General features: G+C 38.6%; 1 protein-coding gene across 5 annotated transcripts in view; it reads right to left on the bottom strand.

Annotated features, from left to right (window-relative positions):
• Positions 1–20,034, bottom strand: part of LOC124266988 (sodium- and chloride-dependent glycine transporter 2-like) — a 36,812-nt gene that overhangs the window by 10,490 nt on the left and 6,288 nt on the right. For 3 of the 5 annotated variants that reach the window (XM_046701832.1, XM_046701833.1, XM_046701831.1), the window contains exons 2-8: positions 5,026–5,231; positions 4,299–4,430; positions 3,413–3,601; positions 2,819–2,921; positions 2,333–2,465; positions 1,792–1,926; positions 1,066–1,169 (exon numbers count right to left, since the gene is read on the bottom strand). In XM_046701832.1, coding sequence (XP_046557788.1) covers positions 1,066–1,169; positions 1,792–1,926; positions 2,333–2,465; positions 2,819–2,921; positions 3,413–3,601; positions 4,299–4,410 — 776 coding nt within the window. In that variant the 5' untranslated portion in view covers positions 4,411–4,430; positions 5,026–5,231. The other 2 variants (XM_046701834.1, XM_046701835.1) reach the window with 2 other exon arrangements.

Below are 20,034 nucleotides of genomic sequence, written 5' to 3'. Positions count from 1 at the left end.
TTGTCTGGCTTTTTCCGAACTGTGTGAAAATTTGGACAAAAGATACCGTGAAACCTATCTATCAATTCAACGCCCAAAACACAGCCCGAAATTTCACATGGAGGGTGGGATATTATCACGTTGGGTGACACCGCTGTGTATTTTCACTGGGAATTTGACGAAGGAATGAAATGTTTACATGTTAAATGATCATCACCTTCCAACGACCCGAAAACCGGATTTTCCAGCATGAAAACGACCCAAAAAAGATTTAGAAATATTGAGGATATGAAGAAAGAAGTGGTCGAATATTGGGATACCTGTCACACGATTTCCTGTAAACTTTGGTTGGTAGTATACCTAGGCGCATTCAGTCGTGTAATACAGGGCAAGAAAGTCTCACCAAGTACTGAATCATATCTCAACATATTCATTTAAGTAAAACTTCCATAGTTTATATGCATGTATTAGATATTTGCCGAAACAACATTCTCAAACATTTCTGGGAATACTATATAGAGGATACTAAACGACCTTCAATGTAGTACCAATTTTATTAAACGAGTTAATGATTTGATGCTAAATCTTTCACGAGTTTAATAAAAATGGTATTTCACGGAAGCGAGTTTAGTATTCTGTGTATTACTCTCCAACATACATTGATAGAAACTGCCTTCTACTACTATACCGTGTGATGACTCTCATCTCATTTTTCCACGAGTCAAGCAAGCTCTAATACCATTGCGACAGTCATTTGCAGCGTGACGTCATAACTGTAACCATTATGATGTCATTAGTCTAGCGGTATTACACTAGTGTAATATTGCCGTAAATATATTACAATGCAGTATCTTCCACGGGCGAATAATAAATATAGTTATACAAGTTTGAGTTTCAAAACTGAGAAGCGTTACTCTAGCTGTACTAAAGTATTATTGCTGTACAAAAAAAGGGTGTATAGCCATTCTCTCAAACAATGCCTCAAATAACAAAAACAAAACTGCGGTAAAATAGTTGTTTGGTGGACATATCTTGTATGAAAGTCTCACTTTTGTCAAAAAAGTGTTTTTGGTAAATTTCATTTACCTGAGACAGTTTGTGTTGAATTTGTTGTAACTCGACATTGTTATGATACAGCCCCAGGCCGGACCCAGGGAGTAGAACACCTGGAGACACGCCTCTAACCACACCTAGAGAAGAAGAGAACATCAATGAAAACATGTTTGATAATGTTATTTCGTCCCCCATCTGGTTATACTACATGCGGACTAATTGCTCTCTTGTGATCTGTTCAATCTAAAGCGTCAGGTTTTTTTTGCTGCCTTTATATCGACATTAATGGATTTTGTGTATCCGTTTTCTTGGTGTCATACATATGCTAGAACTCTTAGAGCTATACACATTGTGTACGTATTTGTAAGTGGTGGTATGCGGTCTTGTGCATAGAGCCCGTGTCACAAATCAGTTGATCTCGTCACGATATGGCTGAAATATTGCCGATGTGACGTTAAAAATTAACTCACTCACTCACTCACTCACAAATCAGTTGAAGTTCAGCAACGATAGTGACGGAGAGTCCTTGGATGGGCGATCGTGTTTGGCAGCTCGAGTTTGTTCAAATTTGCCTCTGTTCACCGGGCAGAAAATGGTACCCGGCAGGATAAGTCATATGACTGTTAACCTTCTAGCGCCTTACAGGCAACTTTGGTTATTCGGGGTAATAATGTCCATTATGCTGCATGTGCTTAGAGCATGCCCGTGCAGCGTGGAGTTCAGCGCTATATAATATAAGTGGCGTTATTATCGGTGTACCTGTATCTCCAGAAGTTTGCTGAAGTTTGGTGTGATGTAAAAGAGGGCTCCATCTGTTCCCCCGGGCAGAGTCAGGCCACGTATCAGAAGAACAATCAGGATGATGTAGGGAAATGTAGCTGTCACATAGACAGCCTACAACGACGACAAAACACACATGACAGAGCTTCAAATAATGTCAGATATTATCACACGAACAAATATTAACTGGTTTCAAATCGAAAAGATTCAAACAGTAACCTTAATTTGTAACCGAATACAGTCTACAGTCGTTGTAGTGAAAAGAATGTTACTGTTGCATGAATGAATGAATAAACTAGGAAGTAGGAATGTATCGTACTGTACAGTATGTCTTTGTTTTTTTTAATGGAATTTCGTGAATAGCGAACTACGGATATAACGAACTAATTTCAGTGGTCCCTTGGAGTTCGTTATACAGGTATTTTACTGTATATTTAATCCAAGTGTCGCAAACGCCATAGTACAGTTTTCATTGTATCTTGGTGATTTTATTCGTTTCTTCTATTCGAAATGTTCCAACCTTTCCAACAGATCGGACGCCTTTGATTGTGCATAAAAAGACGACAATCCATGAGGCAAGTAGACAAAGTGCCAGCTCCATTTTGATTGGACCGAGATACTCCAGGCCTCTGGTAATTTCAAGTGCTTTGTGTCTACAAGAAATGAATATGTATGTATTAATTATGTTCTGAGAGATGACTGCAAACAGCAGCTCACTAACGCTTCGTAATATATCTGTTGACTGGAATTAAGGGGTGACATACGTAACCAGCAATTCATATCAATTCTTGGGACGTGGGACAAATAAATCACCAACAACCTTTACTAATCTAGCTGAGAAGAAATTTAATGGGCCCCGAAAATTCAGGTCACATAACAACATCGGTTACTTTGTTTCATAATGTCACGGTCAGCGTGTTAATCCCTGGGATGTGGGTTTGCCATATGACGTATTATACAACTTCTCCTCAGGAACCACTGGAATGAAAGGACGAACTCCACGCACTGCCAAAATTCTTCAGCTGCCGTCACAGATCTGTTTTTCAATCCTTCATAGACAAATGATGTGTTGGAGGTGGTAGCGTTGTAGTGACTGGACCCATTTGTAACTGTAGAGATAAAATATAGATTACCATTCGATATCGCCAGAAGAGACAGTCATCATACTGAAAGATGCAATACCAGTTGAGACATGCACATTTCACTTCATTCTTATTTACCGAGTCACACCTGTTGTTTGGAACGTTATAATCACCTCGTCCTCCTGAACTATGTCATACAGCACAAGAAAATGTGAAATGAATGTTCATTTGTTATCATGAGGTATTGTGTTAATAGTTAAACTAATAGCTGGGACTTGTATTCATCAGGTTAAACAGAGAGGATATCAAGTACATTTTCCGAAGACTGGGAGAACGTACCTCTTGTTGTGTTGCTCTAACAGTTAATTTCGGATTATGTTTAACATGAATAATACACTGTTCAACTTGGTATTGGTTGTGCCATTTTTTGTAATATGTCCGTTTTTTAATCATATTTCAATCACGATTGTTGATGCGACCACAAACAATGGCTCACGAACACATCTGCACCCAAGTACCTCCACTGAATACTTGGTTCAGGTGCTTCACAGTCGTCACACATGCCTCGGTGTTCCAGGAGTTGCTGCAGGATGTCCACGGAAGAACTGACCTCAGGGAGAAGAATGCATAGTACAAAGACCATGCACAGATGACTGTGGAGTAGATCACGAACCCAGTACAGAAGATCAACATGCCACCCCCAAGTCCTGTGAAAAAATTATGTTTAATGTTTCATGATCTAACCAGAATTAACCAACCTGCCAGTACTGTGAATTTCGACTTGGAATCCAATTAAGAGATAGGGATAATTGTTTGTCTCGTTTATTCGTCAACAACGGCAACATTTAACAAACACTGAGTTCTGAATTGAATTTCATGCAAGATCAAGATAGTTATGCATTGGTAAAGAAGAATAAGTCAAGTCTGCGCGTTTTTGGTTTAACGCCGCAGGCCTGACCACCCGATCACGAAGATCGCCTCTTACCAAAAGCAATAGCTGCTGAAGACCTGAACGTGAAATGACACCAGAAACATGTAAAGCAAATGATGTGTGAAAAACCGGACAATGGCAGCCACGTACCCGCCATGACATTATCTCAAATGGGATCCAGCGAACAACAAACGCTCGAGATGACCAGTCATTTATCTATTTCCGTCCATATGTGTTACTGGTCAGCATTGCGTTAACCTATCACATCAGGACAATGGTCAAAATCAGAGCAATGTACATAGTGGTAACAAAACCCTTTCCACATCCATACGAAATTTCTGCTAAAAGCAGAGTCTGTGTACAATTGTGACTGTATCATGAGTATATAACACCGTCTACAGCCCAAGTAAACACGTGCACCTCTGCTAATGGTCGCCGCTAATAGAACCTCGCCATCAGTTAGAAACCTTTACCTTTCACTAGAGGGCAAAGACTCCACGTATGCATTGCACTACGTCCTGTAAACTGCCCCAGGGCCACCTCAAGGAAGAACAATGGTAGACCACACAGCACCAGACACACCATGAAGGGAATCAAGAACGCCCCTAAAATAGACATACCATCATGGAACACGTTCTTGCGGAACAGCAGTCTAGCGCGTCAGATGTCGCCGTATCAGGATACGATGATCGTGGGTTCGAACCAAAGACGTTCCCTGTTTATGTGGTAAACGTCCCAAACCAAAACAATTTTAATATTTTTCTAAAAACATGTTTAGTTGACATGATACCAGATGGAATTATTATCCAAAGCAACATTCATCCAACGCAAGGACTGTGTAATTGTGCTTATTGCAAAATAAATTCGATTCGTACGTATGGTTGGATTTGCTAACTGATAAATATATAATATGACAACAGCTGTCTAAAACACAATCTTCCTAACATTGTATCGTATTGTAACGCAATCAACCAGAGAACAGGGGCGTGTTTTATTCCTAGTCACGTATTAAGCATCAAGCCAAACGGAGTAAGACATCATTTATTTGAGTATTTCATATAGATATATTGTGTCATTGTAACCTGTAACATATTGCTTTGCTTATTTCATCACCCATTTGCATACCTTTTCAAGATTCTATTTTTCACAGACCGTCACGATAAAGCAGTAATATTGTTTTTAACTCTACAATGTACTTACCTCCCCATTCCTGTTGCAGATATAGGGAAATCGCCACACGTTTCCAAGGGCAACACAAAATCCAATCAGGGAGAGAAGATAGTCAGTTTGCGAGCTCCAGTACTCTTTCTCTCCTCTCTCTTTAGATTTGGATTCGTGTATTTCCATCATTTCAACTGATTCTTGATCTCTCTCGTTATTATCTTTATCGGATTCCATTTCTGGGGCTAACAATGAATCATAAAATCAAATAGATGAGACACAATCCTTTGATTATAGCTATAAACGGACATAAAACTATTGATCATATGGACAATCGTTGATAAAGTTTTCTATTAATAACTAGAATCAGTCACATTACCATGAGCGTGTTTACTGCTGTCAATGCCTGTGCCGACAATACATTATTCTGTCTCCCTAGTGTCATACATACAACCATAACCAAGATTGAATATTTTCTGGAATGAACATAAAATACACTCTTTAAAAGAAAGAAACGCACAGGCGTTTTCAGCAGTCCATTTCGATATATTTTGACAGCACTCATCATTAAGACAACTGTGTTTGAATCCCGTTAATCATGTCTTGGTTGTTGTGTATTGCGCGCAAATGCATCCCAAAATGAAAACGTTTGTCATAAAAACATGAAAACAATACATGAAAAGTGCATGCAGAAAAGGTTTTCCATGTAATGCACGTGAAATCTGTCGGAAACATGAGCAGGGACATCGACTATAAAACGCCAAAATAAATTCATCATTTAATTACGAAATTTACGACGCAAACGACGATAAAAAATGTCAAGATTGAATGGCCGAGATTGGCCGAAATATTGCCATTGGACGTTTGGAAGCAGGGGAGTCGCAGTCTGCCGTTGCAAGTGACTTCAACGTCCACCACCGTATCTCGATATATGGCATCGATACACCCGCTTCAATTTGAAACATGATCGTCCAAGAGTGACCACTCCTGCTCAGGAACGATTCATCCGGGTGTTTCACCAACGTCACCGATTTGCTACAGCAACGGACACTGCAGGACAGGTGCCTGGTCTTCGCAGAATTGCCAACCAAACCATCAGAAATCGTCTGAGGGAAGTGGGAATTCGAGCATATCGACCAAAGTTGGACATGACTACAGCGACAACGACGTGTCCAATGGTGCAACAGAGTACAGGCATGGGAACTGGCGACGCGTTTGTTTCAGCGCAGTTTCCTCCTGCAACAGCGGGGTGGGAGACAACGTGTCTATCGACGTCGACACGACGTACGTGTTTGTAGACAGATTGTGTTATGGTGTGGTGAGCCATGTCCTACACGGTTAGATCAGAACTAGTGCTCGTTCAAGGCAGTATTACAGCAAACCGCTACATCGACCAAATCCTGCGATCTGACCTCCTCCCACTTTTTAACCACCAGAAAGGACTGTTTCAACACGACAACGCTCGACGCCATACATCTTGTGTAACAGGTGCCTATCTCGCCAATGCAAACGTCGATGTTATGGCGGGGATTTGTAAATAATCCAGTCTGATCCAAACAATCCGGTGATCAACACCGTGGGCATCAATCTACGCAATGGGCAATCTTGTTAAATTTATGTTCCCTTCACTAATCCGCTAGGTGCGCTGATCCGGACGGTCCAACCTTAAACTGACAGTGCATGTCGTATGCGATGCGAGCTGTACGGGTTACTATTACATGTAGAGAAAGTTAACCTGTATAGTCTTCACCTTCACCGGTAACGTTCGTGACAGCATATATTTTCCCCATGAACGATGATATATATCCTGAAATACTAGTTCCGTGATTCCATGATACACCAGTGATAACTATGACTGTTTATATTGCAATAATGAAACACCAGATGCTAGGCGGTCATGTTTTGTCGTTTTGTTGACGTTTAGCAATCGGCAATGAAAGTCTTGTTCCAGATGCATGAATATCACGCTTTTAATCCTGGAGTGTATTTTCATTGTATACGTACTCACACCTCTTTCGTATTATGCCCGATTAGTCCATATGCACGCAATTCATTACGGATGTAGCTGATGTAGTACACGAGATGTGAAGGTCTTGTATGCAACGTGTGAATTTCGTCGGCCCGAATATATTGGGATTGTTTACAACAACACAAATATTTAGCAGATATACAACATAGAGAAGTGAAAAACAATGTTCAAGTAATTGTAAAATAAACAGTCGCGAACAAATAATATCAATCATCACATACTTGTCATAATACAATCTTCAAATACGATTTAATAATGGAATGAACATAGCTGAAGTCTATCTGCTTTGTTATCTGTAGGGGTTCATGGAGCAAGATGTAAACAAAGATTTTATGGGTGAATCATGGATATCTATTGCAAATTTCTACAATAACTGCATTTTAATTATGATAACTTCAGTATATATGTCCAAATGGCATTATTGACATTTTGAATAGAAGAAAATAATATTTCTTCAAACAACAGTATATTCATACTTATGATGAATTTCAATCTCTATAATAAAGGACACTGTTAAGAGATGTAAACATCAAATGGTTTACATAATCCTGACTTGCAGTGTGTACATGTGGCTTGCCTTCGCTATATTTAGATGATTATACTACTCAGGACAAAGCTCATATTTTATTTTGTAGACGTATTTTTTATGTTTTCTTGCTGTAAACTAATTTTTCAAATTCTCAAGCAAATGCATCAATAAAGTCAGTCTTTCTTCCTGTCTACATAAATAGATATCTGTATGGTACAGTGTTGTAATTGTATTTGATATTTTAATATAATGTGTACTTCAATATTACATTACACATGCTGGATAACTATTGGAGAGCCTGCAGGAGTGAGCTTAGCTATAAAAACATAAGGTTCATCTGCTGGCCGGGCCGGTCATAGACACGCCTGCGGAAATATCAGAAAAAACATCATTGACGATATCTAATTTCACTGTACGAGCTTTGGCGTGGTGAAATGGGTCGCATTCAAGATTGCTTGTCGTGTTTAGACATATACACCTCTGTGTGTACTTGTGTGCGGTCGTGGTGGAGAGTAGGTGTCGGGTGGGGTTGGTGGGTGTGGGATTAAGGCGCTGCTTGAATACGACTTCACTGATGACGAATCCATAACGCTACCCCACTGAGATACAATGCCGACAACAAGCATCGTGTTCGAACCACCGACCACTGCTCACCAAGCGGACCCTTTCTCCAACAGAACCCGTTGACGATCCTTCATCCTCCATCGCCATCAAACATCCAAAGCAGATTTGGAATTGCTAAAACCTCATACACCTATATCATATATGAGTGAGTGAGTGAGTTTGGTTTTACGCCGCTTTTAGCAATATTCCAGCAAAAGCATCACGGCTGGGTTTGACACCAGAAATAGGCTTCACACTGATTGTACCCATGTTGGTTTGGTTTTATCGAACCAGGTCTTTGGCGGGGACACCAAAATGACGACCATTGACGCTTTACCCACTAGGCGTGACTACCCCACCGCCCCCCCATATCATATCATATATATATTATGACAGAAGGAGGCAGAGTTTAGTCTTTGTTTTCCTGGTTAATAATGGTAATTGTATTATAATAATATGCATTACACACTTCCTAGTGTATATATGCGTGCAAGTCATGAAATACATTGCAATGCCATTTTAGAAAGTGGTCAAATGTAACATATGTTATATTTGAGATTACACTTTCTTAGTAAAGTACAAATTCTAGTACTTTTTGGGGTTGAGTCCCATCCGTGATTCGCCAATTAACGCTTATCAGAGGGGTACACAAAGTCCGCAGTCTAGACTACCTGTTGTCCGAAATCAAACCCATGGTGGCGGACTTCAGAAATTCGCTTCACGCATTGCGTGACGAGCGAACGCTTTCGGCCCGAACCATTAACCACTAGCTTACCCACCGCCAGTCTAGCATCAATGACTGCAGTAAACAAACATACATTTGAGGTAAAATGGGACAAGCAATACTGTTATCTTTGGACTTTTACTTTGGAAACATTAGTTCTTAAAATGCATGAAGTAGTGGTTCCCTTAACGTATTGTTTCTTTACCCTTGTGCCTAGAGTGAAAAGATCACTGTCATTGAAATGAAATCATCCATCGTAACTGGAACATAAACTGTGCATGTAATTGAGGATAACAAACTTATTTTATATAATGAGTGAAGCAAGAATAAACCAAAATTCCAATCTACATGCAACTTGAACTTGAAAAATACAGGAAAACATTAAAAATAAAACACTTATGTGTCATAGTCAGTAGGACTAAGTACATTCGCATAATTATTTTGAACAGGATCTATGGTGAGTTTAAAGGTGAATCTAGGACAATAATTGTTGTCCTCCACTGATTGTGATCTTGCTGGAGGAATAGATTAAAACATCGCCTGTGATATTTTTATGGCGAGGTACAGCTTACAAATTCACTTATGTAATGAAGGATAAGGGAAAATCATTTTCTATGATAAATGAAGCAATAATTAATCAACCAGACAGCCAATGCACGTGCGACATGAGCTTAAAAATCTCCAGGAAATAATTAAAACAAATACCGTTCTGTGCCATAGTCTGCAGTACTTACTCCACCAAATTAATTGTGTTCTAGCTATAGGAACAGATTAAAACTACAATTACACTTACGAATACATGCAGTTTCCCCGAATATACGTGTGTGGGTTTCATGTGATGTCTAGATCTCATTCACCAAAAATGAATATTTTCTATCTGCAGCCATTGACGCCATGGTCACGAGCAGGGTAAACATCGTTGTTTTGTAATTCACAATTGTGAGTTGAAATGTTGGAATCCTAAACTCGGTGAAATTGTCTAGAATGAAAACGTTTTCGACTAAGTGTATGATACAAATTTATATAATTTTCAGCTAATTTGAGTATTTTGAGAGTCTGAATTTGTTTAGGCTGGGCAGGTTTTAACATTACTTTTATTAAATACAAATATGTGATTGATCACTTAAAGACTACAACATGTTTAATTTCATTGATCGTGATTAATTTCCCCCAAGACTGCATGAGTTAAAATTTGATATAACGATTGTTACAGTGAATGAGTGAGTGAGTAAAACTTTATAGTCACATCGGCAATATTTCAGCCATATTGTGACTTAAAAAGTTATAAATTAACAATAAACACAATTACATTATAAAAAAAATGTCGACGAAGGACAGTAAAATAACTAGATTATCACAGGAATAAATTTAAGACTAGTAATTAAATCTAAAATATTTTACCTATAAATGACAATACAATATAAAAACAGGCTATAGATTGCCAACAACTGAAGGTAGATCACCATACTAGGGTCCATGGGGACACGATTGTTACAACAGCAGATCTGCTTAAAAAGTACGTGTCTCCTACTGACGCTTGAACAGGACGGAGAAAATGAGAAATGAATCTATTAACTATATATCACAGTTTTCATTGAAATGTTTATGTTGTTGTATATGTCATAACGTGCTCAAATAAACAACAATGGGCCTCTGTTCATTTCAGGATATACAAAAAATCCCAAGAACCTGTTTAAGACTTTGTCGTTAAGTATAAGTGTTTTTCTCTTATAAAACGATCATAACCAGTTCAGTATGACATGAGATATTGGAGCAAATTGTAATGTGATTAATGTAATTTGATGTTCTACATTTCCAGTATATGGGATACTTAAATCATTATAAAAAAAATCATTTAAATCTGAAGTGTAATAAGTTCAAATTAAATATTCTGTTCATGTAAGTACATGCAAGGAACAGTGTCGTCTCGGTGTGCTGGCATTATGAAAGCAGCATTTATATATACAATGTAGATAATATCAAACAACACAATTCACAGACTGTAACCAAGCGACCTTTCATGCCTTTTGGTCGTCTCTACATATGCTTTTTAGCAACCCTGTGTAATGTGTTAGATATAGCATTTAAATGAAAACTAAATCGTGTACATCTGCATGCACATATGTATGCACATGTATGTATTGTTGTGTTGAAATGTAACCAAAAAGTGGAAATAAAAAAATGTATACACATGGCTACATACGACTAGCAATCTTGAATGCGACCCAGTGCACCACGCCAAAGTGCATACAGTGTAATCACATATCGTATGGTATTGTTGTTTATTACCCACGTGGTCAACGTATGGGTAGTTGCATACTAATCGCGTACGTCACACGAGTGTCGCGTTGACCTGTGTCGTAACGACTTGACCTGAGATTCTAACCATTTGATTGGATAACCGATGACCTCTCAATTAGGTCACATTCTGACGTAACTATTTTTTCATTCATAACAAACACGTGAATTCATTCATTCTACAACTTAAATGCATTGTGGGAATGTAAACATTGCAAACGTTGCCGTGTTGCTGTTTAATTGTGAGTCGAACTGAGACATTATATTCCGTTGAAAAACATAAACGCAATGTTTCCACCAGTGATGTTAGCCGAATGAAGCAACTGGAAACCAAGAAACGAGCGAGTGAGTTCAGTTTTACGCCGCACTCAGCAATATGCCAGCTATATGGCGGCGGTCTGTAAATAATCGAGTCTGGACCAGACAATCCAGTGATCAACAGCATGAGCATCAATCTGCGCAATTGGGAGTCGATGACATGTGTCAACCAAGTCAGCGAACCTGACCACCCGATCCCGTTAGTCGCTTTTTACGACAAGCATAGTCGCCTTTTATGACAAGAATGGGTTGCTGAAGACTTATTCTACCCCGGATCTTCACGGGTCACCAAGAAACGAGGTGCTACGGAGTAGTTTACTGTAGGAGGCTGTACGAGGCGATGACAACTGACATGCATCGTGACGTCGGTTACCAAGGCAGTGACGTCATTACAGTGTGACGTCATGCAAATATTGTACTACAGTACAAAACTCTTCCGCAACCGCTTTATGATACCGGTTTCGGTTTGAAACCAAACAAAATAACAAAAATACGCTATTTTGTCAATTTAATGCATTTAAGACGTGGGTAATAAATAAAATACCACACTCGGTCTCATTACATACGAATTATACGAAACCCGTGACCTTCCTATGTTATCTGACCTCGCTTTCGCTTTAGTGCGAATATAGAGAATACTACACGAGGTCTCATTACATACGAATTATACGAAACGAGTGTCCTTCTTTGGTATCTGACCGAGCGAAAGCGAGGTCAGATACCATAGGAAGGTCACGAGTTTCGTATAATTCGTATGTAATGAGACCTCGTGTAGTATTCTCTATATTCGCACTGTCGTCTCTACAACTGGTACGGCCAGCAAAGGCGTGAACGTTATGCTGTTATAGCAATTCTCACTCTTTCTAGTTCTCATTAGTACACTATTCTTTCATGTCATAAGAAATGCATATCTCGATTATCTCTTTCACTTTCCTACAGACATAATTCATTCGGCGCTGTCACTTTTTATAATATGCACAATCACCCTTTTCACACCGAAATGTGTGCGCCGTTTGTTATAGTTAGCAACATCAACGTTCTGAATAAAGACGGTACAATATTCTGATATAGTATTGACCATGCGTTATACAAATTGAGCACAAACGACACGAGCAAATCGATTTCTGGACGTTTGGAGCGATGTTAAAGGTCAAGTCACTCACTCACTTAACGTTTTGAATAACATTGGTATTATGTAAATGCACTCATTTTCAAGTATTTTGCTGACGAAGGAAGGACTAAGCATATACTCCGAAACATAAGGCTTAAATAGTGCCGATGAGACGTTAAATATTAACTCCCTTGCTTGCTCGGGTAACTTGAAAGGCTGGTCACGGACTGGAGACTGTTTGTGAACTGAATAGAAGTTTTATTCACGTATTTTCTAGGTCACGGGCTATCAGAACATAACATTTCAATAGTGTGATTATAAATGAGTGAATCAGTGAATCGGGGTTTACGCCGCTTTTAGCAATATTCCTTTACACTTAGACGTTGATATTTCAGTGACTAGTTCGTTGGTGTATCAAATGAACAACAGTCGGCTGACCATACAACCTTGGCGTTTATGAACAAAGCACTGGAAAACATCCGTAAGCCCTTTATCTGTACGGACACAAGACTGAAGCTTGGAGTACATACTTCTTAAGACTTTCAAGATGTTCCCATGTATTCCATATTTGATAGGCCGATGCTACATTAATGTATGATTGATGCTACCGAAAGCCTTTGAGAAGTCAACAAAGAAGATGCAATTCTCCCTCCAGTTGATTTAGACAAGTATTTTGCGATCATGCCGTAAAGAGAGAACATGTTGTCAACTGTACAATACCCTTTCTAAAACCTGCCCCATTCTCATGAATGATGTTGTTTTCTGTGATCCACTGTTGAAGTCGCTGGTTCAATATTTTAGTGAACACCTTTCCAATCACCAGCAGAAGCTAAATTCCTCAAGCGTAATTCCTCAATAATTATTTGGATCGGATAAAGACCATTCTTGTGTAGTGGGCAGATAATGGCTGTGCACCATGTCATTGGGAAATTACCAGTTGCCAATATGTGAACTGAATATACCCAACATTAAAAGAGCGTCTATTTGAAATACTCACTGGTGGTACACTGGTAGGGGTGTATCTTACATTATCACGGTATTGTTTATGTGGGATGCCAGGGTGTTATTTGCCAAGGTGTCAATGTTTAACAAGAGTTCACTTTCAAGCGTGTTTTGCAGTTGGAAACCAAGGTACAAACGCAGCTTTCATTCAACAAGCTGCATAAAATCTAGGGTAATTTCTGCATTTATGAGCCTGAACCGTGGAAAGGATCACCACCACAATAATCCTATTTTCTAAAATGATAATGAGCTCGCTAGTCTACACCTACCGCCTCTCTCATCATAAAAGGTTTTTGTACCAGATATAGTGCACACCTACATATAATCATGAAGCGTGATTCTAATGTTTGTCAAAGTATAGAAATCGTTTAAGATGCTTTGTTGGTAGCGTTGATAAGGCAAAGAAAACCAGACTTGAATTTGGCGTCACATGAAAAAGAATTATAATGACAATATTTCGAATGTTTAGCAGTTAACAAATGCAACAAAATTCTTTTAAATATCGTATTGGATATCTGCCAAACTGCAGGTTGTTAACTTCGCGGGGATGAATCATAAACAAGCAGTGATCACAAAGCTGATTGAGGAAATTCGACGCCCCCTTGCCCGGCCGGTTTGACCAAACCATACTCATTCAATGTCAAGCCAACTGTGTACCCGAATAAATATCCACGAAGACATTTGGTTTGACTCACAAGGAGGAATTGCATGGGACAACATGTTCTTAACTGGTACGTCAAATCTGGAAATGCCGTCACCATGTCCAAAACAAACGATTTTGAAATCCTCACCGAGGTCCCGAATACACACAACCCAAACAAACAACCCCTTTCGGTCGCAGGACGCTTGCCGAAATGCTATCTTGTGATAGTGAGTGAGTTAAAATTTTAAGTCACTTTGGCAATATTTCAGCCATATCGTGACTAAAACAAGTTACAGATTAATATATATTAAAGGTAAATTATAAAAACCTGTCAACGAAGGACAGTAAAACAACTAGATTATCACAGGTAGAAACTTAAAACACACTATTAAAATCATATGGTCTTGAGCCCGTGACCTAGAAAAACGTGAGTCTATCCTTACTCCTTCCTTCGTCAGCAAAATATTTGAAAATGAGTACATTTACATAAATACCAATGTTATTCAAAACGTTAAGGAGTGAGGACTTAACCTTTACATCGCTCCAAACGTCCAGAAATCGATTTGTTCGTCATCGTTTGTGCTCAAATTGTATAACGCATGGTCAATACTCATATCAGAATATTGTGCCGTCTTTATTCAGAACGTTGATGTTGCTAACTATAACAAACGTAGAAACATTTTAAAGATTAAAGGGTGATTGTGCATACTATAAAAAGTGACTAGCTGAATGAATTATGTCTATAAATATAAAACTAGCGCAATAATCGAGATATGCATTTCTTACTCAGATGAAAGAATAGTGTTAATGAGAACTAGAACGAGTGAGAATTGCTAAAATCACTACCATTTCTCCATCTACGCATTCTGGCGTACCACTTGAATCATGAATTAACTCAACTAGAATGCTAATCCATGAGCTTAAAAATACAGGAAAACATTAAATAGAAAACACCTGTGTGCCATGGTCATCAGAATTAGACATATTCGCATAATTATTTTGAACTGCATCCAAGTTGAGTTTAAAGGTGAATCTGGACAATGCACTTACAAATTGTGATCTGGCAACGTTCATAGATTAAAACCATCACTTGTGATTACAAATTCACTTTTAACGAAAGGTCATATCTTCCTTTTAGGGATACATGCAGTTTCCCCGGATAGCATCACACATGTGTGGATTTCACGTTTCCAAATCTCAGAAAGCTGCACTGTAGAATCTCGAGAAACATCATAGAATGAAAATGATAGGTGTGTTAACATATGCAATTGAATTTGAGGATTGTCGTTATACACGTAGAAATTGTGTTATAACATCACTTAACTGCCGTAAAAGCCTTCATCGTCTTGTATCCTGCATGGCGGGTTGTTCAGTTCAAGATTGTGAATGATACCGACTTTCCATTAGTGAGTGAGTGAGTTATTATTTAACGTCACATCGGCAATATTGCAGCCATATCGTGACGAGAACACATTTGACATTGAAATGGAATATATGTATATTATAAAACCTGTCGACGAAGGACAGAAAAACAACTAGAATATCACAATAAGAATTAAAACTAGCGTGGAAAGTTAAAACTAATAGCACTATTTGGACAATACAATATAAAAACGGGCTATAGATCGCCAACAACTGAAGGTAGATCACCATACTAGGAACCATGGGGACTTTCCCTTATAAACACAAAGTAGGGACTTAACAAATATTTGTCCACCTTAAGTTTAACTTAAACCCCGAATGTATTTCTATTTGACTATGATTATATAGTGGGGTGGCAGATATGGTTAAAATTGTTACAAACTTGTAACAGTACGTAACAGCAGTAACGAAAGCACACCTACCAGATGTGGCTGAATACTTCAAGAATCCACTTCCAGCTCTAAATCACCAAGCCAGTATCTGCCTGTGTACTGGTACGCTTCACTTACAATTTGTCACGTGACCATAGCTGGTTGGTCCAATCAATACTGCATAGTAATACGTCACACGTATTGGTATTTAACGTCAGCCAATAGGTCAATGGTAAGTGGGATGTGCATGGTAATGCATGATTGCATGCGTGCGTTCGCCTGCGTGATATACATCATATATGGCTATGATATAATGGTGGTGGTGGATATGGCTACAATTGCTACGAATTTGTAAAAGCAGTAACAAAGGCACACCTACCAGTTGTGACCGAATGCTGCACGAATCTAGTTCCAGTTCTAAAAGCCACGCCGCACCTCACCACTCCAGTTTCTACCTATAGACGAACTGTCATACACATCGCACTTCTTATTGACACGTACACTGCATGGTTAAATTGTGAAGTTGCTATTCCTCCGTGGTGTATATCACACAGACGAACAAATGTCGAATTGTCATACACATCGCACTTCTTATTGACACGTACACTGAAATCTTTTGTTAATTCCTAAGACATATGGTTGGTTGGGACCTTTGTCATGTGACAAAGCGTACCAGTACATACAGTCCGTTTGACTTCATTTTAGACCGATGATGTGCTCATTAACAGAAAATCTGATAATTGAAGCAAACCCAGATTTTGCACAGTCACATCAAATGGATAGAACAGCCAGGTAATTCTCAAGTGTGTGCAGTGAATTGAAATTTCAGACGTACAACTCGCACACCTGGCTGTTCTACCAGTAAGTGGTCCTCCCTCGTAAGAAATAGCGAACAGTTAAAACAAAATAATGATCGTTTGTTAAACGACTTTTTATTCGGGTGTCCAAATTTATGAGACAAATCATCAGAGTTGGTCTGTCGATATCATGTGACAGTGCAAAGTTTGAATTTGTTGCATTTATTAGATTTTGTGTTAGTGAGCAATTCATCAGTCTAAAATGAAGTCAAACGGATTGAATGTACTAGTACGCTTCAATTTGTCACATGACAAAGGTCCAAACCAACCACATGTCTTGGGAATTAACAAAAGATTGCAGTAAACGTGCAGTGTCAATAACAAGTGCGATGTGCATGACAATTCGTGCATTTGTTCGTGTGCGTGATATACACCACACGGAGGAATAGTACTTCACAATTTAACCATGCTGTGTAATAGGCCCCTGACCAATTTCGTTAAGTGACATAAATTACCAATGTTTGAATGAGTGAGTGAGTTAAAGTTTATAGTCACGGCGGCAGTATTTCAGCCATATCGTGACTTAAGACAGTTATAAATTCATGACAAAGGCGCAAATTTTAAAAACCTGTCTACGAAGGACATAAAAACCAACTAGTATATCACAGTAATAGGAAATAAAACTAGCGTATATCACTAAAATAGGGTTTCAAATTAGGACAATACATTATAAAATAAGGTTGAGGATCGCCAACAACTGAAGGTAGATCACCACTCTAGGGACCATGGGGACATTTGCTACCTGCATGGACCCTAGCTGGATTTATACCATCCCTTCAACCACTGGCGATTACCAATGTTTGAAATGTACGTAGCATTTGGCCACCAAATTTGCATTTGTTACGCATGTCATGAGATAAACGAACATTTGGGAGACTATGGACAGATATAAGACATATGTTTGTTAATATGGTCATCGTTTTCATATGTTCATAACGTGAGAAATGATGGTAAATGTTGTTCATTGATGATACAGGTTTAAATTTTCTTGAAATAGTTTATGAGGTTTGGATTTATCCTATAATTCATAGTCTCCACAATTGCTCTGTCACAGATAAATGGATTATTACCATACTGACAGAAATTAGCATTCATTCAAAGATACGGTAAAATAACTGCATTATAACGCTAGCAATCGTCAGTGCTATAGGGGCAGTGGGGTAGCCTAATGGTTAAAGCGTTGGCTCGTCACGCCGAAGACCAGGGTTCGAATCCCCACATGGGAACAATGTGTGAAGCCCATTTCTGGTGTCCCCGCCGGGATGTTGTTGGAATATTGCTAAACGCGGCGTAAAACCAAAATCAGTCGCTCAATCGTCAGTGATATAATGAGGTAATTGGGAATATTTGGCGTGAGGACCACGTTTTCGCAGACTCTTCAAGCTGATTATTTGTTAACCCAGACTTAATTGAATTGCATTGGATTGGTATCAGGTTTCATCTTAACAAATACGAGATTATAGTGATATAAGTATTTAATATCAAATAATGACATAAGTATTTGTTTAGAAAAGCTAAACAAGTGGCACACTCAGCAACATGTCCCTGGCGTTATATTTGAGACCATTTTGCAATTATTGTAATGACAATGCATTTATCGTATGAGCAAATATGATCGTTTTAACGTTAAGTATGTTTCCATCAACAATCAAATAATCCTCCCCGGCATCTGTCGCCACACAATATGAAATAGTAATTCATAGTAAATTGATGTCTATCAGTTTAGAACAAATAGCCTTTTAGACCTACTTTATGTTTACATTGGAAAGACATAGCCATTCATAATCTGCTAGAAATTAATGAATTCACCATGAAGGATTCAATAAAGTTTCTGCCGATTTAAGTGAGTGAGTGAGTTAAAATTTTACGTCACCTCGGCAATATTTCAGCCATATAGTGACGAGAAATGTTGTACATAAACAATAAATTTAAGTAGCCAACTAATCAGTCATCGAAGGACTGTAAAATAACTACAGTATCACAGATGGAGTCTAAAACTAGCATGAACATGTAAAACTATTTTATTTACGAAGACAATACAATATAAAAGCTTGTGCTAGCTTGACGCTGTCTGGAGTTTGGATGACTGGTTACTGTTGGTTGATCAAATGCTTGTTGCGCTCGTCTCAACATGAACAAACAAGGGCAGTGTATTTTAAAGCCAAACTGGGCACACAAACACAGTATAAATGGGTCAAGTCATTCGAGGAGACAGGCACAAGGCGTTGTGTACTGTTTGTGATCGTATCATAGACCTGTCTAATAGGGCTGCGTAATATAACCGGTTTACCGGTTCAGACATATGAAAACGATACGTATTGCGATACGCTGATCGAAAACCGGTATTTTGACTTGCAATCGGAAAACTTCGTAACACTCGGAAATCTTCGAGTATTTCCTTTTTATTTGTGCCAAATATTATTCACATTTTATTTTATCATGATTAAAAGTTGTTATTAAAGCTTTAATCAAACATGGTAATTTGGTTGTGTTTTTTGCTCTATAAATCAAGCATTAACTCGATTATAAGTATTTTTGTTTAAAAATACTTCATGCAATATATTGCAATACATACCGCAATACATGCTTTCGCATCGCAATATATCGCAATATGAAAATTCCCCTGCAATACCTACCCTACTGTCTAATATGGGTGAAGGAGCACTGAAATCACACATGGAAGGCGGCAGACACGCGACTAATGTTGGCAGCATGATGACAGCCACTGGTTTAGATTGATATTTATGGTAAACAGACCATCATTGCGTGATAAAAGCACTGATAACAAAACTGTTGAAAGAAATGGCGTTTTGAATTTGACAGTACCTGTGATCGTATCATAGTGAGTGAGTGAGTCAATATTTAACGTCGCATCGGCAATATTTCAGCCATATCGTGACGAGAACATATTCGACATTGAAATGGAATATGTGTATATTATAAATACCTGTCGTCAAAGGACAGCAAAACAACTGCGATGACACACCACAGAGCCACTACAAGAGTTCGATCCATGACCAAATTTCTGGCATTCATAACATTGGAGTGGACTGGGGACACGTCCACTCCTCTATTAAAATATCCTGCTTTAATCGACTGTGGTAGAGATGCTCGGGCAAACGTCAAGAGATAGGTATTGGT

The sequence above is a fragment of the Haliotis rubra genome, unplaced genomic scaffold (genome assembly GCF_003918875.1).
Source record: "Haliotis rubra isolate DU_JTF1 unplaced genomic scaffold, ASM391887v1 Scf1291, whole genome shotgun sequence".
In the NCBI taxonomy this organism is placed as follows: Eukaryota; Metazoa; Mollusca; class Gastropoda; order Lepetellida; family Haliotidae; genus Haliotis; species Haliotis rubra.
This window is presented reverse-complemented; position numbering and strand designations above follow the sequence as displayed.